The 24,197-nt window shown below is 44.3% G+C and overlaps 2 protein-coding genes across 2 annotated transcripts in view; one reads left to right on the top strand and one right to left on the bottom strand.

Annotated features, from left to right (window-relative positions):
* The window catches only part of syne2a (spectrin repeat containing, nuclear envelope 2a), a 63,760-nt gene extending 43,189 nt beyond the window's left edge, over positions 1 to 20,571 (bottom strand). Inside the window, exons 1-21 of the mRNA XM_087806430.1 lie at positions 20,494 to 20,571; positions 19,393 to 19,513; positions 18,749 to 19,335; positions 13,318 to 13,461; positions 13,111 to 13,261; positions 12,832 to 12,990; positions 12,616 to 12,756; positions 12,446 to 12,547; positions 12,173 to 12,365; positions 10,859 to 10,958; positions 10,520 to 10,610; positions 10,340 to 10,453; positions 10,172 to 10,267; positions 9,245 to 9,778; positions 7,433 to 7,561; positions 5,741 to 5,884; positions 5,472 to 5,680; positions 2,742 to 4,722; positions 1,210 to 1,544; positions 279 to 423; positions 18 to 218 (exon numbers count right to left, since the gene is read on the bottom strand). Coding sequence (XP_087662556.1) covers positions 18 to 218; positions 279 to 423; positions 1,210 to 1,544; positions 2,742 to 4,722; positions 5,472 to 5,680; positions 5,741 to 5,884; positions 7,433 to 7,561; positions 9,245 to 9,778; positions 10,172 to 10,267; positions 10,340 to 10,453; positions 10,520 to 10,610; positions 10,859 to 10,958; positions 12,173 to 12,365; positions 12,446 to 12,547; positions 12,616 to 12,756; positions 12,832 to 12,990; positions 13,111 to 13,261; positions 13,318 to 13,461; positions 18,749 to 19,335; positions 19,393 to 19,512 — 5,676 coding nt within the window. The 5' untranslated portion in view covers position 19,513; positions 20,494 to 20,571. The remainder of the gene's footprint in view (positions 1 to 17; positions 219 to 278; positions 424 to 1,209; positions 1,545 to 2,741; positions 4,723 to 5,471; positions 5,681 to 5,740; positions 5,885 to 7,432; positions 7,562 to 9,244; positions 9,779 to 10,171; positions 10,268 to 10,339; positions 10,454 to 10,519; positions 10,611 to 10,858; positions 10,959 to 12,172; positions 12,366 to 12,445; positions 12,548 to 12,615; positions 12,757 to 12,831; positions 12,991 to 13,110; positions 13,262 to 13,317; positions 13,462 to 18,748; positions 19,336 to 19,392; positions 19,514 to 20,493) is intronic.
* A 1,858-nt stretch (positions 20,572 to 22,429) lies between these two features.
* On the top strand, positions 22,430 to 24,100 carry atp5mj (ATP synthase membrane subunit j). Its single transcript, XM_087806095.1, has 4 exons — positions 22,430 to 22,510; positions 23,167 to 23,287; positions 23,451 to 23,471; positions 23,985 to 24,100. Exons 2-4 carry the CDS (start codon positions 23,167 to 23,169, stop codon positions 23,996 to 23,998), a joined length of 156 nt encoding a protein of 51 aa, XP_087662221.1. The 5' UTR covers positions 22,430 to 22,510; the 3' UTR covers positions 23,999 to 24,100.
* Positions 24,101 to 24,197: the final 97 nt, after the last annotated feature.

The following is a 24,197-nucleotide window of genomic DNA, read 5'->3' as shown; positions in this document are numbered from 1 at the left end:
AGAGTCTTCAAACTCACGGTCTTGTGGATGTCCTTCCATTCTTCTAGTCTTTGATCGGTTCGAGCCTTCAGGACACTGACGTGCCGGCGCAGGAACACCCAGTGCCTCCAGAGGACCCCAAGCTCAAGATCCTTACCAACTCCACAGCCGAGCACCGGACACCCAGGCTTGAGGTCTTCGATCTTCCCGGCCAAGTTGCCGAGATCCTTCACAAGAACCTTCAGGTGGAGACGACCTTGAATCGAGATCCCCGTCGATGGAACCTCTAGTCTTCTTACCTGGACGCTGGCATGCTGGACGCTGGCTTCTTCCAGTGACGTCACATGTTCCTCAGCACGATCCGACAGCCGGACCTCGAACCCAGAGAGACTTTGCTTCATTTCTTGGTGAGAAGATTTGTGGTGGTCCTGATGGATTTTGCATCTGTGAACATGAACCGTGAGAAAGTGAGTTTGTTTGTTCCAATGACTCGTCCAGAACCAGCTGCAGGTCCGCCTCATAAAACAACCGCAGTGATGAGTTCACTGAGGGGGGTTGAGTCAAAGATGGACATTTAAAAAAAATATATTTTACTGAGTGTTTTTAATTCAAGAATATAAATTTTTGTTTAAAATGTAAGTCTGCCAGTCGACGATTGTGTCCTGATGTTTCTGTTCCTGACCTCAAATCATCTTCATGAAAGTCCGGTCAGAGAGAGTGAATTAGAAACACAATGTAGTGTTAAATATGACAAACATTCATCATCTTAGTTTGACTTTCTTCCCACTGCACGCTTTTTAAATTAAAAAATATAAGGTTTAACTGAGTCTTTATCTGTAGTGTGTGAGCGTGTCCTAATGTTTATTGTTGTTGAGGTATTTATCCTTTTATTTATTATCGTGTCTATTTAAAAAATAAATATATAATTAATATTTATTTTAGTTATAAGTTATTTTTTTCATTTATTATTATTTATTTTCTTTGTCATTATTTTCAATATTTGTACTGAATGTCTGAATATAATGTAATGTTTTTTTGTGAATTAAAATTTCCACCAAAGTAGGAAGAATTAAACTCTTACGTTTTAATTAAGTTGTTATGAAGCTAAAAAAACTCTTAATGAGGAAATTAAAAAAGTGAAAACTAATGACTAGATGTTAAAAATTCTAGAGCCACAGAAAATCCACATGTCCAGTTTAAAGTCATCAAGTGTTGGTCCCGGGTCAGTACCTCTGCAGAGACTCCAGTCTGAGCTGGGCCTGAGCCTCCAGCACCGCTCGACCCACCAGCAGCTGACTGAGGACGCCGATGTGAAGCTGCTGAGTCTCCTCCCCGGACAGGCAGGGGTGTCCCGGCACCAGCTGGTCCAGGTGGCAGATGTGAGATCGGAACTCTTCCTCAAGAACTTCCAGAGCCTTCCGGGTCTCCGCCTGCTCCTGGGTACAGTCCAGGAACCCCCCGTGAGCAGACAGGAAGGTCGTCTCGGCGTTATGGAGGAAACTGATGGTTCCTCGAGCAGCCCACTGGTAGTCCTTCAGGGACTCCCTCGCCTGGGACAGACTCTCCTGGTGAAGAGACCAGGAGGATTAAGAAACAATTCATGTTCCTGTCGCTCAGCGCTCGATTAGAACATCCTCTGTGACTCACACTTGTACTGGACCTACAGGTCCAGCCACACCCGGCTCACAGTCCTGAATACGTTCAGTAGAAATAACAAGAAGCAACTATTTAAAGTTGTGGCTCTAAGATGTTCATCAGAACCAGAACACTTAAGGTGAAGTGATCTTCTCTCTTCTTTTTTAATGGTTACAAAGAAAAAGTCTGACTCGTATAAAAATGTTTTTGATGGACCTTCAAGGTCACTGATTCTCCTGACAGTGGACAGTGTTATTTGAAATAAAACATGCTTTTATTTTGAAGAGAATGCTTTTGTATTGACCGCAATGAACATTGAGCTTCTTCCTGTTTAGGCTAAATTCAGCCGATAAAAGATAATATTGTGTCTTTATTGTCAATAAAAAATATATTATTTGTTCCGTACAAAGTAAATTAACTTGTCAAAACAGATTTTTCTGCGACGATAAATGCAATAAAGATCTACACAGTTCAGCCAATCAGATCAGATTTGGTTTTTTTATATACCGTGATAATTTTTTTTAAATGCTCAGTTTTGCAGATTTGTTTTACGCCTCAAACATTTCTCAAGGTCGGCACGTTCAAGAATTTGTTTTGCTCGTTTCGTTTAATGGGAATTTAGAGCGAGAAAACATAATAAAAATAATCGTAATTATGCAAGCACATGTTTTATGTAATTATATGTAATTATGTAATAATGCGAGTTAATTCTTTTTTTTACATACAAAATATTTTCTGTACTTTTAACCATTCGATTATAAGGTCAGGGCATGTAAACAAAACATTTAATAAAATATTTAGACAAGAAAATCCTCAAATATTGAATGTTATTTTTGGCCATACATTCAAAGCAGGAGATACATGTGTACGTTTTAACGTGTTTTCAGCATAATGATAATAAGAATTTGTATTAAATTGAGCGACCGTCAGATAAGTAACATATTATTACACGATGGGTTGAAACTTTTTTTTTTCTTTGACAATATTTAATTGGATTTTTAATTATAATTTGGATTAAAAATTAACCATTTTAAAGATAGTAAAGACACAACAAGTCAATTCTATAAAGCAAATCCATCAAACCTCACACAAGCCTTCATCCGTCGACCAACATTCAATCAACGTACCATCCGACCTCGGCATTCCTGCAGAGCAGCGTCTCTCAGCATGTAAAGTTCACCGAAGTCACTGCGTTTAAGCTTCTGCTTCCTCGCCAGAGCCTCCAACACTCGCATCCCTGAATCCACGTTCCTCCAGAGAATCCAGCAGCGTTCCAGCGCGGCGTCGATGGCGTCCTCGTCCGGGCCGACGGGGGCGCTCCCTCTAAGCTCGTCTCCGGTTTCTCGGAGGAACCGGGTCAGAGACGGGAGCTCTGAGGCGTGACGCAGCCCCAGGAGAAGTTTGGCTTCCAGCGCTTTGATGTCCTCCGTGGCAGAAACCTCGCGGATCACCAGAGCGTCCACCGTGCATTTGATCCTCTGCCTCTCCGAGTGCAGGTCCAGCGGGTCCAGCTCCTGACAGACGGCTTCCAGCTGATCTGCCACCTCCTGACACAGCGTCTTCACCGAAGGAAGCTCCACCAGGAGCGCCTGGCACATTCGGAACCTCTCGCCGACGCTGACCCACTTGTCTTTGGAGCGTCTGGCCTGGTCTTTGGTGAGATCTCTAGAGCTCTCCATCCGTCTCCGCAGGTGAAGATACCTCTCCTGCTCGGAGGCGTGGACGCTCAGAGCTTTGCAGCGATCCTGAAGGTCTCCTACGACACACAGCAGGGAGCTTCTCTGGCCTTCCTGGCAGTGCCGGATCTCTTGGACCCGACACTGGAGCTCCATCAGCTGGTGCTTCAGACCAGCCAGGTGGGTTTGTTGCGCGTCAGGAAACTTCTGTTGCTCTAAACGATAAGATATCTCCGTCAAGCTTTCCTCCAGAGAAGCGAGCTCCTTCTCAGACGTGCTCTTCTCGTGGATCAGCTCGTCCAGTTCCCACATCGTCGCCTTCTCGTAGCCCAGCATCCGGTCCAGCTCGACCCACAGGCCGGACAGTCGGTTCACGAGGTAGCGGCTCTCCTCCACGCTCAGACCGGCCGCCCACTTCTTCAGATCCTCCTCCAGCTCCTCGACCAGACTGATCCTGCTCTGGATCTCACGAGAGGCCAAAGTATGAGCTTCCAACTTCACGGTCAACTCGACCGTTGGCTGCTTGGAGACGTCCTCGAGGTCGGAGTGGGAACGTCTCCTGGCGAAGGCCTCGGCCAGCCACGCGTCCACGCCGGCCAGTCGACACAGCAGTGTCTCCCTCTTCTGGAGACCCTTCTTCATCGTGTCCAGAACCAGACCCACATTCCGAGCGCCTCCATCAAACATGTCCGCCAAGACTGGCGAGACTTTCCCGAAGTCGTCCGAGTTGTTCAATTCCACTTCCATCTTCGACCTTCTGCTCGAAACGTCCTCCTGAAGCTTCTTCATCCGCATGATCTGGAACCGGGCTTCGTCCGGGAACAGAGACAATGTCCTACCCGTCCATATTTGGACTTCCGCCTGCTTGAGCCATTGGATGGAGTCTCGCAGCTGCTTGGACAGTTGAGATGAAGGAAGGACACTATGGAGAGTGTAGCTGGTGCTGCTGAGTGTGGAGTCCAACTCTTGAAGCATCTGCTCCACCTCGTCCTTCTCGCTCGAAGAGAAACACTCCAGCGCATCAGCCTGAGATCGAAAGTGCGAATACTGGACCTGGTGGAGCTTCACGTCTCCAGCGATGACGGCCAGGTCCACGCAGCCGCCGACGTCACGAGGTTCAGCGACAGAGTCACGAGTCTTCTTCACTTCGTCCTGCAGCAGTTTCACCTGCGACACCAGCCGGGCCACGTGGAAGATGGAGTTGAGCGTTCGGCAGAGATCTCTCTTCAGACTTTCTTCCAAACATCTCCATTTCTCCTCGACATCCCCGACCTGAGCGAAGAGAGCGCCGGAACTTTCCGAGCAGGTCAGGTGGATGGACAAGAGGCCCCCGAGGTGTCGGAGCTCCTCCAACATCTCCTTCTTGCTCTCCACGGCTCGACGGAGAACTTGGAGTTTTTCTGCTTGCTCAGCTTTCATCGCTGAACCCAACCTGTTTGGACACAGAGTTGACCGAGAGTCTGAGTCAAAGAACAATTTTGTTTTATCAAATTAAACCTGGAAAATAATAGAACACAAGTCAAAATGTTACGCTTTTATAAAAGTATTGTATATCAGTTCCAACATTTATTGAATTTTATTTATTGAATTGTTTTTCTAGTTGAATTAAAAAACTTGGTTGATCTTGATTTTATAGAATAATTGAATTTTAAAAATGTAATTTCAATTATAATAATTAAAAAAAAAAAAATTCAAAATGTAATATATGTTTTTATTTGTAGCCTTTTAAATTCAATATAAAATGATGGCGTTTAAGTCAATCCTTTTTTAATATATTACACCAATTATACATCTGTATATATGTGTAAAAGTATTTAATTTATTTTTAGAATATTCAATTCTCATAATGGTAATTATTATTAAAAAATATGCAAATTCTGCTTTCAATTAACAAATGATTTAATTAAATGATTTAATAAAACATATGAAACCTTTGGAAATAGAATTAGAAATAAATCCCTTGAAAATAACTCAACAACATTTGAATTAAAAGATAATAATGATCAACATTTTCAATTTTACATTCAACCATTGAATATTCTGATGACACGTATAAACTTTAAATTCTTTTCATGATTAAAACGAGGTGACATCATCTAAATTGTTCATTTCTGACAGTTTTTTCTCTTTTTCTGTGTAAAAAAAACCCAGGTGAGGTAAAACTCTGACATGTTTACTTACAAAGTAGTCTGTTGCTCTTCAGAAATGACGTCCAGGACGGCTTTGATCGTCCTCAACTGTTGGTGGAAGTGTTTGACCTGATCCAGCTGAGCCGCTTTCACCTGCACTGTAGCGGAAGCATCCGTGAGAGCAGCGGAGCGGAGCTCTTCCATCACAGGCTGGGAGCTCTGCATGCGAGCGACCTGCTGCTCCACGCACGACCTCAGCTCCTGCAGGACAAGAAGCAGCATCTGTGTCTCTTCTGGACAGGAAGGGTTCGAACTACCAACCTCGGCCTCCTGCAGCTGACCGGCAATCGCAGCCACGTCAAGCTGTGCGGGCTGGTACCGACACACCAGAACCTTCTGAGTCAGTCGTACCAAACACACCTCAGATTCATCTGGACGGCAGTGATGCTGCGGGATTAGTCGACTCTAGTGATGAAAAGATCTTACTTCAGTCACACGTTTAAAATACACTTCATAAAATTGATACTTCTTGATGTCAAGATCAAGGTCAAGGTCTCCAGTTAGTTTTATAATAATCAAGTTTTTTAGTTTTTATCATATATATAAATCTGAAAGCCTTTTTCCAAAATAACATTTAGACATTAGACATTAATTTGTCTTACAATATGATATATTTAGAAATAATAATATATTTTATATACGTTTTCTGTTATTGACAGTATATGATGTATACAGATATGTTTCAAATCTACAAATATTTAGAAATAAACATTGTCAAAATAGTATGTTAGCCATCATTAACCTTATAGATATAAACAATGATTTTTTTGTTTTTGTTTTAAAAATAACTAATTAAAATAAAGATTATAATTTAAGAATTTGTTAACATCGCTCCAATTTTTCAGTTTCGTTTGCTTAGAATAGACGATGAATGTCATGAAGAGAAACAGATTTATTACTTTTTTTCTATTACGTTTGGTTTCATGATGTGCAGGTGGGTTTTTGTCGGATGTTTCAAACACAATATGCTCTACGAAGGACAATAAATTATATTATCATCAATAAATTAAATTAAATGCACAATAAATAAATATGTGAATAAATGTCAAAATGAATAAATTAATTCTTTAAATTATTTTATTTTGTCCAGGAATTACACATTTGAACTTTTATTTATTGGTTAATTTAATTGTTTATGTATTTCATTGTTTCAACATTTATTTATGTATTTAAACATTTCGTCTTTGATTTTTTTTGGCATTTTGTTGACAGTATGCAAATTAAGAAGGTGGTACGAACATCCGTCGGACATCGATTTGCTTTCGTCTTTTTTGCTTCGTCTAACCAATCACAGGTTCAATGTCTAAACTATCACGTCTGCAGAAACTCAGTCTATGGTGATAATGAACGTCTGATGCTGGTCAAGGCAGTAGTAGTTGATCCAGCGACGGTAACCAATCGCTGCTCGGATGCTCGGCCTGCCTACTTCATTTGCATACGGGCTACGAAATAAGGGAAAGATGAAATGTATAAATAGATAAATAAATACATGTTGAAATAATCGAATAAATAAATAAAGTAAATGTAAAAATTAATAAATGTCAAAATAAATATATATGTAGAAAAGCACCATTCTTCAACAAATCAAAAGTAATTTTATTTTGAAATGTATTCCCAGATTTATTTATTTATGTATTCATATTTTTGGTTATTTGTTTTTCCATTTATGATTCATCGTCCTTCATAAAGAATCGAGGTTTAAAGTCTCAACTTCTTTTCCCTGATCAGTATTCCAAAAGGTTGCCTGCGGAGCAGCAGGAAGTCATTACCATGATCCCATCACGGCTTCCTGCTCACTTCCTGTCTGGATTTCTGTGTATTTCTCTGTACTTTTGCAACAACGTCATGACTCATGTCGTCTCATCAGAAACACAGAGTCAATAAAAGGTCTTTAAGTTCTAATAATGTTTTAAATCATCCTTCAAATCAAATCCGACATTTCAAAAAACTCACTCTCATGGTGTGACTCGTCTCCACCGCGGAGGGAATCTCCGACAAAATGTCCTGCATGGTCGTCTGGTGGCGGCGGGAGCGAGCTCCAGGTGAGTCCTTCATCCCGTCCTCCTCCATGTCTCCTGCGCTCTGAGAGGATGAGGGTGGTGTCAGTTTAAGCATTCCTCCCCATGTTTGTCCACAGATAATAACAGAGCTTCCTGTTCTCTCTGGCGGCGAACATGACCATGTCGGCGAGTCGTTAAGACAGGAATGTGCCTGATTCTGGGAGCAGTCTGCCCCGGGGAGCTGGGACCCGAGCCAGCTTCTTTTCATCCACAAAACCGCTGCACCTTCTTTTCACAGACTAATCTGACGCTTTAGAAAAGCCATTAGAAAAGAAACCGCAACACGTGACACGACAAACCATCAGGAGGGAGTCGCCGTTAAATACCTGGACCTCAGCTGAAGGTGTGTTCCTGGTCGTCTGCGGGGAAAACACCTGAGCAACAGTGTTTACGACTGTATTCAGCAACGCTTTAAGTGACGGGCTCGCACGTCTGCAGCAGGTGTGACGGACAAAATGTAAAAAATATAAACCTAAAGCATCTTTTTGATTTGAGATTTTCCTTCAACACAATTCGTCCTTCTGTACATTTTCCCATTTATCATTTTTCCTGCACAAAAACAGCCTCTTGACATTTACTAACGTTTCCCGCCAACTTAAATCTCACTCAATCTGAAGAGAAACTCAAGTGAACACAGTTGTTCTTGCAATAAAAACGATTCAACTGAATTAAATAACAAACAATTGACTCAAAACACCACATTGAAAAGAAAAATAAGCCTTTTTTTGCCTGTTTTTTGCAATCTTCAAAAAATGTTTTACTCTCTAGAAACATTGTATTTACTAAAAAAGAAAAAAGATTCATTAATTTGTCATTGGAGGAACCAATTAAGATATTACTGTATAAAGCAAAAATATAACCTTCAATATATATTATCTTCAATCCTTTTTTCCCAAATTAATTTCCCCAAGAGATTAATAAAGTAAAATTAATCTAACTAAATATAAATTAAATTGGTAATATCTTTTGGTAGCATAGTCAATTTTTCCCAAAAAAATACTCATGGAAAAAGGTTTTTTATGAAGGTCGATCAGTGAATATTAAAATAAAGGCTCTGGGTAAAGGCATCATGGCTCTGGAGCTGCAGCCGCTCTAGAACCTCAAAAGATGGATCATTACATCGCCATGAGTTATGACAGCAACATGTGCTGCAGGTGAACTCGTTTTCGATTAACTTTAAATCACCATTTAGTCCGTATAGAACCAACTTCACGTCTTTAAATGTCATGAAAAAGTTTGTTGACTTGAATAGCAATTGCAACTAGACAATTTCCCGCCGGGAGTGGTCTGTGCGCTTTGACCCGTGAGTAAAAATCTATGATATCTACAAAAGAGTCAAATCCTAAGTTGAGCATTTGGATTTTTATCTACATTTTAAAGTTTGAATGGTGTTTCTACGTGAACGCAGAGCAGAGCAGGAGATGTTTGAAAAACGCGTCCCGTGTTTGACCTCGTTCCATTCATTCCTCATGTGAAATTTATCCCAGTTTTAAGCAAAAAAGATTTTATTCTGGTGAGCAGAATAATTACAGTGCGAGTCCCATCGAGCTGCACGATTTGATTTATTTTTTGTTTGTATGCGCTCAGCGACGCGGTTGGGAAAAGAGCCAAAAATGGAAGGAGGATGAATAAGAAGAGGCGTTAATAGGTACACAACAACCCACTAATTACAATGAAAGAAAGTAAACAAGGACATCAAACATACCAGACTTTCTTGACTCTTGTCCAGTGAAGAGTTCATCCACGGCTGCTCTGGTTCTTCATGACTCTTGGAATCTGACCCTTGCAGGATCCTCGAATCACCCTGAAGGTCCTTCACCCTCCAGTCCTGGTCACACGCGTCTGCGGCTCCATCGTCTCCGGCGCCAGAAGCAAACAAGTCCGACCCAGAGACGCCACTCGTGGGTGAGGGGAGGAACAGTTTGGACACTTCTGGAATCCCAGATGAGCTACGACCAAGTGATTCGACTCCGGTCCCGAAGGGGTCGAAACTGAGCTTCTCGTCCTCATCTCGAGGATCTGGCGTGATCACGATACGGATGGTCGAGGGTTTGAACGACGCATCCGAGCATCGAGCCTCTCGTGGAGAAGGTTCTCCGACGCTCATCTCCAGAAGATTCTTGGAGAATTGACTCCCCAACACCTTCAGCCTCTGATCCTCCTGAAACAGTTCTGGTCTGCTGAAGCTCGGAGGGTCTTTGAACACGTGAGGAACTCCATGGTCTGAATCTTTCAGTGACTGTAAATAAAGAAAGAAGACACCAATATGAAGACAGTGTTTCTATGAAAGTGCCAGACTATACCAACAGAGCACCGAGCTACTTGAACCTCCAGCCAATCATGGTGACACCATTATACCAACATTTCTATGTTGAAATTAAGAGGCTAAGAATGAAGAACTATAGATTTTAGAAAATGTATTATTGAATTAAATTATAAAACTAATTAAAAAAAATATATGATTTTGAAATTAAATTATATAAATCAGAGAACAAGTTCAACCTTTCAATGTACAAATAATAACATATAAAAATTACATTCAATTAGTCACAAAAGTAATTCAATGTTCAAAACAGCATTTGAAAAAGTTTTAACATTTGGAATGTTAACAATGTCAACAGTACTTCTGTACCTGAACACAATGTTTTTTATCATCCTTTCCAGAATCAGGATCAAAGATGCTCCCCGTGTCTCGTGAGTCTTCTCTGGGTCTTTTTCTGGGGACTTCCTGGAGCGACGGATGAACAGGAAACGATAAAATCATCAAATTTATTTACATTTGTTGCTTCAAGGAAGTTACCTCCTGAAGATCAACGGCACGACCAGACTCTTCTCTCCGTCCCGTTGATCTGGGCAGCAGACTTTCCTGGTAGAGCTCAGCGAATACATCATCGTCTTTGTCAGCGCACGCTCCCTGTTGATATTTTACATAAAACCACACGCACTTCATTTCATTTTTAACGACACAACCGGGACTCACAATTGGCTCTTCCATCCGTGGTGCGCTGCAGGTATCTCGCCAGCAGAGGTCAGTATTGAGCCGAGATGATTCCCCCTGCTGTTTAGCCGAGCTGGAAACGACATAAGAGAATAAGAGAATGAGACTTTCAAGAGCTTCAACTGATCCTTTATGAGGAGTCTAAGATCCACAGTGTAAAAATATGGGTTCACGCAGAAAAGAGACTAGATCAACAGTGGGTCGAAGATGAATGGATGAAGGTATGGTCTCAGTGGAGGTAAGATTTGAAAGACAGATCCACATGATGAGTCAGCAAACACACCCGAGTCTACCTTGTTAGCACAGACTTAACGGAATTACCCGTGTTGAGCGCCCGGTGGCGTCCCTGAGCCTACGTGTAGCTCCAGACGAAGCTCGGTCCTGAAACACGAGGGAAGTTTGAATACCGGCGCCTGTTGCGCTGCAGCAGCAAACACGAGTGTGTGTGTGTGTGAGTGAGAATGACTGTCCTGCAGAATACACTCCAGAGAACAAGTCCGACTTGTTACGTTGCTTCTCTGCACTGCTATCCAACCTGAGCTGACTCAGATGTAGGTCAGTGATGAAGGAACTGTAAGTTAGTCATAGTTATTTGTAGAGATCTTTCTAGACCAGGGTTACAAAGCGCTTGAACAATCAAAAACAAAACATCGTAAAAACTATAATATAAAAGGCCAAGACACATAAGACAAACACAGGAGTCCCAGGAAATCAGGGGAAAGCCTGCAGAGACAAAGGAGAGAGAGGAAGATCGTTCCAAAGCTTATAAGCAACAGCCTGGAAGGATTTCTCTCCTCTGATCCGGAAGCGTTTTCAGGAACCATCAGTAGATTCTGATCCACAGACCTCAGAGCCCGAGCTGAGGTGTAAGGCTGGATCAGATCACTGATGGAAGGTCTGACCATAAATAGATCTCAAAGTAAGAACCAGAATTTTTAAATTGATCCTGAAAGAAACTGGCAGCCAGTGAAGAGTTTTAAGGATCAGAAAAATGTGAGTTCTCCTACTAGAGCAGCTCAGAATTCTCGCTGCAGAGTTTTGTATTAACTGCAGGTGAGACAGTTCCTTCTTGTTTAGACACCAAAATAAACTGTTACAATAGTCTAAACAAGAAGACACAAACGCATGGATTACAAGCTCCAGATCGTGTTGTGACATCATTTTCCTACCAACTCCTTCTAACTGATGCTGTTTTTTAAAGTTACAGACAAAACTTTCATTATCTGTTTCTGTTTCTTCCTTTAAAAACATATTCAAGATTAATCCGTCTCCTCTTTTTATAGCTTCAGACTTCAAACCTAAGCACTTAACTTAGCCAATATAAAAATAAAACAATAATCCTTTTATTTTTCTTAGAATGAAGAAGTTCTGATATATTGTTGACATAATTTTACGTCCACATGGACATCGTGAACAAGTTATTGAAATTAAATATATATATATTTTTTAAATCTAACGGTTAAAAAAACATTTTGGTGAAAAATTAAATTCAACATTCAAAACTCTGCTTACACTGATCTACTTACATACTTCTATACTTCTGTTAACATGTTTTGAACATGAGAGATCTTCAAATGAAGAACCCCACAAACTGAGCAACACCTCCATTGAAGGCACCAACCAGGTCGCACTCACCCATCAGGTCGCAGTTCCTCTTGTATCTCCTGCTGGTGTTCTTCACTCTGAGGGAAAAGAAGGAGTTTGAACTCTCATAAAGTCTGCTTGAGTGTTGACTTGCCTTCTCCTCTGTGTCCTGATCAACCATCTTTCCTCCTGAGACAAACTCCTTCAGCTGCTCCATCTTCTTCATCATCCGAGTCTCCACAAACTGTGAACCACACCAGAGTGTTCCTCCACTCGTGGCAGCGAACCTGAGGCTGAACTTTGCACGTTTCTTATCGTACGCACCTGCAGCTCCAGAGGAGGCTCCGAGCTCTGCAGCAGCGCCTGGATCTCAGCAGACGTCCTGTGGAAAACCCTCACCATCTCCTCCTGGGTCCGGAGCTCCCTCTAGTGGCCGTGAGAAGACCGACACTTGTAAACACAGCCAACTCAGTGGTCGAACACAACGGCGCCACCTTCAGGGCGTGTGAGGAATCACACTCGGTCGGTTTTGGGCTGGTTCTGGACTCGAGCTCGACCCCCAACTGGAGAGCGTTTTCCCACAGAGTGAGGACCCGACGAAGGATTTCCAGATGAGTGTCAGTGCTCTCGCAGATCTGCAACATAGCATCACGTTCTTCTGACGATCGTTTTTGAATTACGATAAATCTTCACAGTCGTTCTTGACTCACGTCCAGCCACTGGTCCATCAGAGCATCCATTTCCCTCTCAAACGGGTCGACAGAGCATCCCATAATGTGGCGCAGGTGAGTGTGAAGCTTCCGGCAGGTGGACCGGAGATTCCCGATCGAGGCGACGAGGCCGACCAGCTCCGACTTCGTCTCGTTCGCCTGGAGTCGCAATGATTTAATCACAGAAACATTCTGTTGAACGTTACCAAACCGACAGATCCTTGCTCCCAAGACTCACTTCACTAACCCATGAGTCACAGAGGACAGTCCACTTCGTACCTGCGAGTGCATCTCCTTCAGGTTTTCCTTGCCCATGTAGGACTTCTGCACGCCGACCGTGTTCTCCGCCCTCAGCAGTGCGGATCGCAGCTTGTTGCTGACGCTCTGAAACCTCTGGACCAGCTCGGTCAGAACGGAACACTGGTCCAGTCTGGAAGACGCTCCTGTCAGATGAGTCCTCCTGTCCCGTCCTCCCGCTCCACTCACCTGTCCCTCACGGCTCGGGTGGTCTCCTCCCACAGGTCGCTCAGTGCTCTGGCTCCGCTCTCCTGCAGCGACGGGTCGCTGAAGGCGTCCAGTTCGGAAAGATGATCCGTCAGCCGACTTTGTAAAGTCGTCAACACGCGCCGCCTGTAATTATAGGAGTCATGTTGGTTCATATTTCCAGAGTGTCTTGACGCTCATGAGCAAATACATCAGTGACACAGAGATGAGTTCAATGACCTAATGACAGTTGTGACCTCAAGACTCTTCGGCTTCTTAATATGATTTATTGAATTGATTGAGTCGTGAAAAAAAGTTTGTGACGTCTCAGTGCTTTTAACTTTTTTTTTTTTCCTGCAGTTGCATTTCTGCTTAACTCTGGGTGCATTAGGAAATAAATACATTTTTCTCTCCAGTCCTGGGCAAAGTCAGGACAGTACAGGATCTATTGTACGCTTGTTAAAATACATATATATTGGGAATAACAGAATTAAATTGATAGTAAATGAAACTATGTGTAATTTAAAAACTTATTTTCGATTGTATCTATAAGTTATTACATTTACTCAAGTATTTTTTTTAACACTGAATGAAGGCTTCTTTTTCTTTATTCCATCCATCTTTCAGTTCTACGTCATTGGTGCTCCGCCCTCCAACGGCTTCGCTATGGGTTTACCCCGAGGCACCGCCTCATCTCTGAGAAAGCTTAATGAACTCGCCACCCAGCAGGGGGCAGTACCTTCCTATAAAGGCGGGAAGCACCCGCCGCACTTTCTCCATTTTCAACTCAGCGAGAAAGCTCCTGGATACAGCATGGCGGACGTGAGCATGAACGTGGACGTAGATGTGTCTTTGTGTTTAACGTGTGACACCCCCCTGGGGAGGGGGGACACACACGCTCTCTGCTTCGTCTGTCTAGGCCCAGATCACGCGTTTGCGGATTGTGGGGCCTGCCGTATGCTTCCCGAGGAGGTCCGGAAGAGACGGGGAGCATACGAGGCCCGTCGGCGCACGCCGCGTCCTCCAGCCAGGTCGTGGGCCGACTACGACGAGGAGGACGACCGGCGGTGTTATGAGGCGGATCCGAGCACCCTGTTCGGTTCCGAGCCGGGGGACGTCGAAGCGGTCGGGGGAGCCGGGCCGGTTCCTCGCTACCCGCTTGACGTCCTGCCGCGCATATTCACCGCCGCGGCGAACCGCATGGAGGTCGAGCTCCCCCCCGTACCTCCACTCGCGCCACCACCGTTTACATGCGGAGTGAAGGTCGGGCGGAACGAAGCGCGCAGGCCTGCTGTTCCGGGGGTTATTTGTCCTAAGCTGGACGAAATCTGGGGCTACGTGCGGCGAGGGTCTGCCTCTCCCATGGCTTCAGGGCCTCCCGTAGGATCCTACGGACCCTATTGCCGTGTGGACGGGGTGGACTGGCGGCGCGGTGTCCCGGAGCCCTCGGATACGGTACGTGCCGCCCTCGACCCGGGGGCTCGACTGTGGCCAGGCCGCCCTGTAGCTCTGCCTAGAGCTGAAGACAGGTTGACGGCAATGTTGTTCAACCGATCCTACTGCGCTACAGTTTGCCCGTCAACCCCCGCGTTTTTCAGGGATTCTCTGGACGCGTATGGCGGAGCAGGAGAAACTATCCTGTTTGAGAAACGAGGTGTCTACTCTGCTGCAGAAGGAGGTCGTAGAACTGGTCCCTGCAGCCGAGATGATGACAGGGTTTTACTCCCGGTACTTCCTCGTGGCGAAGAAGACCGGGGGTTGGAGGCCCATTTTGGACCTCAGCTATTTGAACAAGTTCATAGCTACCCGCCCGTTTCGCATGTTGACGGTCAAGAAACTGCTTTCAGGTGTATGTCCAGGAGATTGGATGACATCTATCGACCTGACCGACGCGTACTTTCACATACCGATAGTCAAGAGACATCGAAAGTACTTGCGTTTCGCCCTCGAGGGTCGGGTGTTTCAGTACACTCGACTTCCGTTCGGCTACTCTCTGGCACCCAGGACCTTCACCAAGTGTGTGGAAGCGGCAGTGGAGCCTTTGAGAGTGAGTGGGGTAAGGATCTTGACCTATCTGGACGACTGGTTGATCCTTGCCAGGTCAGAGGCAGAAAGTTACGCTCACACACAGAAGGTGTTGAGCCATATTGCCACCCTGGGGTTCACAGTGAACCTCAGCAAGAGCGCTCTGACTCCAGTTCAACAGTTAGTTTACCTGGGGGTACTGTTGAACTCGGAGGAAGGATACGCGCGCCTCCCGGACGTGCGTATCCAGCCCATTCTCCGACTGACAACACAGTTGCTGGAAGCTCGGTGTCACGTGACAACAGCAGGCACTGTTATGTCCCTCCTGGGGCTCATGGCGCCAGCCCACACGGTTGTTCGGCTGGGCTTGCTGCACATGAGGGAGCTTCAGAGATGGTTTGGTCGTCTCAAGCTAGACCTCAAGCGGGAAAGAGGTCGGAAAGTGCGCCTTCCCGCTCGGGTTTTGCAGGACATCCAGTTTTGGAACTCTCACGCCAACCTCAGGCGGAGAGTTCCATTGGGTTGCGTCCTTCGTTACACTCAAGTGTTTACAGACGCTTCCCTGACAGGTTGGGGAGGCACCTCGGGTCAGGCCTACGCCAGTGGGGTCTGGAGCAGTCCGGTGCTCAGACACATAAACTGGCTAGAGCTGAAGGCGATTCACAATGTCCTGCTTCACCTCTCTCCCCAACTGTCACAGTCCAACGTCCTAGTATTTTCAGACAGCTCCACCGCCGTGGCGTACGTGAATCGCCAAGGTGGAGTCAGATCCCCAGCCCTTCTGTGTGTGGCAAGGAAGATTTGGCTGTGGGCGGACTGTCACCTGCTTTCGCTCAGAGCCCAGCACGTCCCGGGCGAGCTGAATGCAGTAGCGGACAGACTGTCGAGGGGGGCCGTCCAGGACGAATGGGGTCTGTCCGAGGCAGTGGCAAGCGAGATCTGGTCTCGATTCGGTCACCCGGTTGCAGACCTCTTCGCCAGCAAGGAGAACTTCAAATGCCCTCTTTGGTTCTCCCTCAGGGCTTCGGATCGCCCCCCACTAGGCGTGGACGCTTTAGCCCATTCGAGGTGGCCGGTCGGTCTGCTGTTCGCCTTCCCTCCTCCGCGGCTCCTTCTCCCCTTGATTCGGAGGACGAGGCGGGGGGGGCTGAGGTTAATTCTAGTGGCACCAGACTCCCCGGGGGCGCTCTGGTTCCCAGAGCTGGTGCGCATGGCGGTCGGGGCCCCATGGGCCATCCCTTGGGGCCCCGCTGCCCTGTGTCAGGCGGGGGGGACACTGACAGCGCCCCCGGTGCTGGGCCGGCCTCTCAAGGTGTGGCTCCTGCACGGGACGAGCTGATCGGGACCTTGGACCCGGACGTTCTCCACACGCTGGAGAACGCCCGGGCCCCATCAACACGTAGGCTTTATGCCTCAAAGTGGGGGATATTCTCCCGCTGGTGTTCAGACAGGTCCTTGGACCCCAGCTCTTGTTTGGTCTCCGCTATCCTGTCTTTCCTGCAACATTTGCTGGATAACGGGCGGACTGTGGCGACACTGAGAGTGTTCGCATCAGCCATAGCGACGAGGCATGTCGGTTTTGAGGGTGCTTCGGTTCGCGCCCACCCCTTGGTGGCGCGTTTCCTGCGGGGTGCCTGCAGGCTTCGACCTCCTGCAAGGCCTTCCAGCCCTCAGTGGGATCTCCAGTTGGTACTGGACTCTCTCACAGGCCCGACCTTCGAGCCTCTTGACCAAGTCCCACTGGATATCTTGTCTTTCAAGGTATCGCTCCTTCTGGCACTAACAACCACGAAGAGAGCAAGTGAGCTTTGTGCCCTCTCCATTAGCCCTGAGTGTCTTTCCTTTGGCGTCGAGGAGTCTTCGGTGTCTTTGCGTCCTAACCCAGCGTTCCGCCCGAAGATTCTGAGTTCCTTGTTCCGGGCGACGACCTTCACGCTGCGGGCCTTTCACCCGCCGCCTCACTCGGACCCGGGTCAGGAACGTCTCCACCTGTTGTGTCCAGTGAGGGCGTTGGCCTGTTACTTGCGGCGGGTGGCCGAGTTTAGGCGCTCTGATGCCCTTTTTGTCTGCCACGGTAGATGCCGGCGGGGAGAGGCGGTCTCCCCCCAGAGGTTCTCTCATTGGGTGAGATCGGCCATTATCCGGGCCTACCGAGCAGCGGGTGGATCCGCTCCTAGCGGTCTGAGGGCACATTCCACCCGTGGCGTGGCAGCCTCAGTGGCTCTTTTGCGGGGTGTGGCAGCAGAGGATATCTGCTCTGCTGCCTCTTGGGCGTCCACGTCTACCTTCGCTAAGGCCTATCTCCTCGACGTAACGGCGGGATCAGTAGCTCATACTGTTTTGAGCGCTGTTGTGCCCCCCTCAGGGCCCACGGCTCAAGTGGGTTTGGACCCTGGGCCGGCGGGGCCCTAGTGATGCTGCTCCAGGAGCGGCGTCCAGCTGGGGGTACATTTATCCCGTCAGGCTTCGACTTTTGGGTAAACCCATAGCGAAGCCGTTGGAGGGCGGAGCACCAATGACGTAGAACCCCTGAGTTATCTATCATAACCTCAGGTTCTACGAGTTGGTGCGAAGCCCTCCAACCTCGTCGCCCAGCGGCCGCCCTTCTCGCTGAGTTTTCAGTTGGAGAAAGTGCGGCGGGTGCTTCCCGCCTTTATAGGAAGGTACTGCCCCCTGCTGGGTGGCGAGTTCATTAAGCTTTCTCAGAGACGAGGCGGTGCCTCGGGGTAAACCCATAGCGAAGCCGTTGGAGGGCTTCGCACCAACTCGTAGAACCTGAGGTTATGATAGATAACTCAGGGGTTATTCAGCCCTTTGACTGTATTTATGAGGCCGTAATGAGAAGATGGAGAAAATGTTTTCTGAAAACTATTTTATTTTGTATTTTTCTTTGTATAAACAACTTTTTTGAACCCTTGTTTTATCTCAGGGTCAAGGTGAACGACCTCCACCACTGCATATGTATTTACGGAAGCCACAGAGTTTGGGGATAGTGAGGGATACTACAAACACATTTGTTTTCGGGACTTCTGGTCATGTTGACCAACAGACAACTCGAGGGATACTACAAACACATTTGTTTTTGGGACTTCGGGTCACCTTGACCAACAGACAACTAGACAACTCGAGGGATACTACAAACACATTTGTTTTTGGGACTTAGGGTCATGTTGACCAACAGACAACTCGAGGGATACTACAAACACATTTGTTTTTCGGGACTTCGGGTCACGTTGACCCAGAGACAACACAATGCTTAAGTGCTTTGTTCACAACATTTAATTCAGCTGTATCACCTCGATCTCTAAATCATAATTGAACACCAAAAGAAGAAATTAATTGTTTACTTGGAAGACGCAGTTATAACAAGATAAAGTCTCTAAATGAAGGACCAAGATTTGAACGTTACCTCTGCAGCAGAGCAGGAAGAGTCGCCTCCTGTAACTGCAGCTCTTCTGCAGATCCTCGTATTTCCTCCAGGATCCTCATCAAAGAATGTCTCCTCTGGACTTTCTCCTCCATCTCTTCTTCTCCCAAGATTGTTCCTCCCTCGACGTCCCTCTGTGCCTCCTCTCCACAGAGCTCCGCTTCTTCTGGAAGAAAGACTTGATCTTCGTCCTCGTCGTTGATCAGGTCTGTGAGTCTTTGCGTGGACATCATGGTCAAACAGCAGCAGTCGACATCCACTCCGTGAAGACTCAAACTCATGCCGGCGGCTCTCAACCTCACGTCCACTTCCTGAGACTCTTCCACCAGTGTCTGGATCCTCTGCTCAATCTCCCTCTGGGTCTTGTCGTTCGGCAGGAGATTCTCCGCCTCGACCTCCCTCAGTGAATCCAAGAGGCGGCGCAGGGATCGTAGCGCGGCCTGAACTCTCTCCAGTCTCTGCCCGAGCTGCTGCTCTCTCCTCCGGCAGGAAGACGAAGAACCTCCGACCTCCTCCGTCTCGCGTCTGGATAGTTTTCCAATTTCATCCTGAAGGTCGTCGCTCAGGTCCTGCTCGAGCGGATGTTCGCGTGAGCGACGTGTCATGTTGTGTTTCTCATCTACTACCTTCAAGTGTGATCCCAGCTCGTCGTCCTGGAACAAAGACACGTCGAGCGGTCTCGAGATGATCCCGTCCAGCTTCTCAGCGAGAACCTTCAGCTGCTCATCCTTGTTCCCAGACGTCATCCTGGTTGAAACATCAGCATCAAAATATGAGTCAAAAACCGCTCAATACATAATGTGGTGTTCAGGTGAATGACCTGAACACCACATTATGTGAGAGAAATCTAATGTATTTAAATCATAAACTTTATTTTTTCTTTTATGCTTAAGATTATACTGATTTAAAAGATAAAATAAGATAAAATATTTCTTTATTCTTCCCACAATAGGGAAATTTGAGTTTTCCTAGCATAGTTTTTAAAAAGGATTAAACATACGTACACATCATATAAATATACAGAGTACACAACAATAATTGTTCATATGTTCATTTAATTTAATTTGTGTAAAGAACCTTTTTATTTTTATCCTTTCATCAAGATGTATTCTGTTAACAAATATATAATGAATGTTACATTATATTTCATCTAGATGACTTAAATCAACACAATAAACATGTGGATTTCATATAGATTATAGTTTATATAATCTACATAAATACATTTTACATTCAATTACTTTAACACATTACTATAATCATGTATGTTTTTGTGAAGTGATGCAAAATACTAATACTTTAAATAAATAAATGTTAAATACATTTAAAATTAATCAAATAGTTAAATGGTCTTAAATACTTTGTTTCACAAAATTAAAAAAAAAAAACATTTTTAAGGTGAAATGATAAAATACTTACTAATATTTACTATAAGAAACACACTTCTACTAATAGTTTTACTCAATAGGCGCCAGGGGTACATCTTAAATAAATAAACAAAAAGAGGTCAACAAGTGTAATAACTGAATGAATGAATTATTGAGTTGAATGTTTGATCTTTATGAACCACTTTTACAACGTATTCAAGAAATGAATTCAGACTTCTGTCGTTCCTGACACATGAATAGATGTTCCTGAGCAGGTGAAGCAGATGAAGCAGATGAAGCAGAAGATGAACGAGTGAACAAAGAGGCAGATAAAGTTCACAGGTACAAACGTAAACTCACCTCTTCACCTCCTGCTCAGTAGTTCATCTGTGATGTCGCATCCATGACGAGGGTCTGGTGTTTGTGAGTCGCCAGGACTACCTGCTGTAAGTGGACGAATCATGAGTCAGTGAGGAAGTCGATCCCATTACTGAGGATTAAAGTATTCATCTGCTGCTGTAGCGCCTCCTACTGTCCGTGTCTGATGCCGCAGGTCACGATGACCAACAGGCTTGATGTTGATGACGTCATCACCACCTGCCAAGTTTGTTTTTCTTTTGGGGCTTTTGGCTGGACGGTCCTCAGCGGGGGGTGCTGCAGGCCCCCTGCTGGGTCAGTGCAGGTGGGGCTCAGACTGGCGGACCCACAAACATACAATATTGGATTAAGTCCTCCTTGGATCAAACTTTGTTTTAAGACTTTTATAGATGAACCTTCAGAATTATTTACACGTGAACGATTGAGACAAGCCCAGGTGCCCACGTCACATGACTCTACCTTCTAAAAAGACGTGTCTTACTTCAGACGTCTATAAATTGCATGTTGTGCTTTAGTGTTTTATCAAGTTTTCTTTGGGGTTTTGTGTTGTTGTTTTTTTGAAAGAGAAGGTTGAGTCAGCAGAATTCTAGTTTATAATGAAACATTCCATCAAACCTTTGATTTAATGTCAATTCTTACCTTAATACTGTGTTTTAGCTCAAAAGATAATAGAAGTCACAGGGACCTTAGACGTCTGGGCTAAAATCTGTTTCACACTAACAATCTAATAGTATTCCAAAAGACGACTACTTATATACGCCTCGTCCAACCTAAGGCGTTTAAAACACGGTAATATTCATAGTATATGTATAGATAGATAGCTTATTTAAACGTCTAAGATAAGACTATAGTTGTCTAATAATTGTCTTAAAGATGGCTGCTGGCAATCTGTCAATCATCCGGTTTCTAACTACGCTGGACTTCCAGAGACCGACGTCGGCTCTTTCGCAGTTCTTCCCGATACGACGTTGGCTCTCCCTCTCTTGCATTGTTTCTTTGGACCTGTGTTGTCTTGGAAATTTTAATTATTCCTGGATTATTTCTGTTTACTTTTAATGTTTAATCTCCTCATTGTTTCCCTCTTTTAGTGGTTAGTGTGTCTAGACTTTAAAAGTCAGACGTCTCTTGGATGACGATGAAACGACTATTAGCCTTTAATCTAAACTTTACTGTGTATTGGTCGATGGCTATTGAAATTGTTTATTATATGAAACACCAGTTGTGCATTTTAGTTTTTTTTTTGGGTCAATATTCAATATTTAATGTCTTTAATTCAATCGTTTAGATTTAGATTCAAATAGAAGGTCTTGATTTAAACGTCTAAATCGAGTCAAATTCTAAACTACATTGTTGGTCAATGGCTTCTAAAAATGTTTGAATCTAACATTTTGCCATCATTAATACAACTTGAAGTCTAAAAAAAAGAGTAAATAAATAAACCATTAATGGATTAAAGTCAATAATCTGGATTTAGGTTAAAATAATGACTAAGGAAAAGTTTTATAAATCTTAACTAGCAAATTTAAAAAATACATATGCATGTTGAAGAGCCAGCCTTGACATGGCCACATATATGTCTTCAAAACAAATATTTAAAACGAAATGTACTTTTTTTTTAATTAACTATTTCACATTTGGAGTTGATAAAAAAATGCTGTGTATAGCTTGTGTTATTTGTGTGTTAATAACGAATTATGATTTTTAAAATATTTTTACATCTCGCAGATATTACTTAAACCCCCCACAAATTTGACACAAGTATTTGAAAGAAAAAATGAATATTAAAAAGGTCAGCTGGATTTAATTCGGTGTTGTTATGTTTTTTTAGTAAAAAATATAACTATTGTTGAAATACTGAGAGAAATATGCATATATCTCCACTAGATGACGCCCTTTTTGAGAAGGTAACAGTTGTCGGAATCGTAGAAGAAGTAGCAGCGACAGCTCTGACGACCTTGCCTTGCTAGCTCCTGCAACTCTCCTGACTCCAACCACAAAGGTAACTTATTCTATTTTCTTAGACTTTAAAAACCGTCATCTTTATAAACGTAACTTAAATGGTGTCTCGGTGTCTGATCCTGTAGTTAAAGATTTTAATCTGTGCGTCGAATCAGCAAAGAAGTCACGTAGCATGTTGCTAAAACGTTAGCCGACTTAGATCCATTGAGAGATCTTAGACATTTTAAACATGCATTTTAACGTCTTTTTTAATCTAATATCGCGAGTGTCTATAAACTCTTGTAGTTCAACGTGTTATTAAGTATACGTGCTACTTAAATGAGGCCATTATTTTTGTGATGCTAGCATTAGCTTCCTGTACATTATCTGGGCTACTAGTTTATAGCATTTATTACCGTGATTGACAGGCTACATGCTCTGACTTATTAAAACGCATGTTCTATTTGAGAAGAGAAGGTGTCACTTTATTTCTAACGAGTGTTGAAAGTCACCAGCAGAGCTTGAGCAGCTGAGGTCACGCTAGCATGTGGAGGTTTTTGCAATATAGTGTTTTAATTGTTTACAGAAAGTTGATCAACGAATATTTTAATGTTTATAATCTAATAACCATGTGTTGAATGTAGATACTTTTCACCTATTTGATGAGATGCTGTCAATATAGTCTGTTCACTGGAGCCTGGCCTGTGTCCTCCACAGATGTTTAGACGTGCGGCTACAACCTACTGGGAGAAGATGGGCCCTTACTACAAGGGGTTCCCGGAACTGTGGGTCGCTATTGGAGTCACGTCAATCCTCTTCTACAAAATCTCATATGGAGGTAGGGCTGAAGTTCAGAAGCCTGCGAGTGTGTTGCGTTAGGAACGACACAAGTTCAAGGATACACTTCGTAACCTTGTTGTGATCATTTCATATCGTGTGGTGTCAGTCAAAGGTATTTTAATGATGTTTTCTGAAATAAATGTCTATTTGTTTCATTTCAGGCAAGAAAGCAGTGACGGACAGTGAGTATTCTCCCAGACACCATCTGTGTTTTAGTTGTTGATTGATGTAATCCAAGTCTACTATTTTTATTAAGCATAGAGTTTGTGATGTTAAGATTTATGTCTTAAGTTCATTATTTATTTTAAATGCTTTTTGCAGTTTTATTATGCATCTTTACACACATCTGTTCTGCAGTCATATTCATAACAGAATAACTCTTTTTTTTTTTACCATATATGGTTCTATATTTTCTTTAACAAACGACAATTAGATTTATTATTGAAGGGTCATCTGTCGAGTACATCGTCACGTTTATGTTGCGGACAATACTTTTAAAAGTAGTGCAAGTGTCCACTCACTTTATTCATTTAAAATATCACAATTTATTATTTTTGTTAGTATTTATTACTTTCCTTATCAATTCTATTTTTTAAACTGTGTTGTAGCTCAGTGTTGTAGAGCAGTGTTGTGTCCACTAGATGTCGTCGTCTGTAGAAACTGGCCTCAGAGTTTCTTTCTCTTGTCCTCCACAGAACCTTCCCACTGAGCCCCCGACGTGATGACACGCTGTCCCCGCCTCACCCTGTCTTCGGTCCAGATGTTAAATTTCTGTTAATATGGAACAAATAAAAATTAATCTAGAATATTCTGATCTTTGTCTAATTTCTTCTGGATCTGCTCACTCGCTCTGTTGCGTCACGCTTCAGCTCTGCCGCTGCAGGATCAATATGAACTGAGCCAGTTTG

The sequence above is a fragment of the Callionymus lyra genome, chromosome 13, assembly GCF_982586985.1.
Source record: "Callionymus lyra chromosome 13, fCalLyr1.hap1.1, whole genome shotgun sequence".
Classification (NCBI taxonomy): Eukaryota; Metazoa; Chordata; class Actinopteri; order Syngnathiformes; family Callionymidae; genus Callionymus; species Callionymus lyra.
The sequence above is the reverse complement of the archived record's forward strand: the minus strand, read 5'-3'. Positions and strand labels throughout refer to the sequence as shown.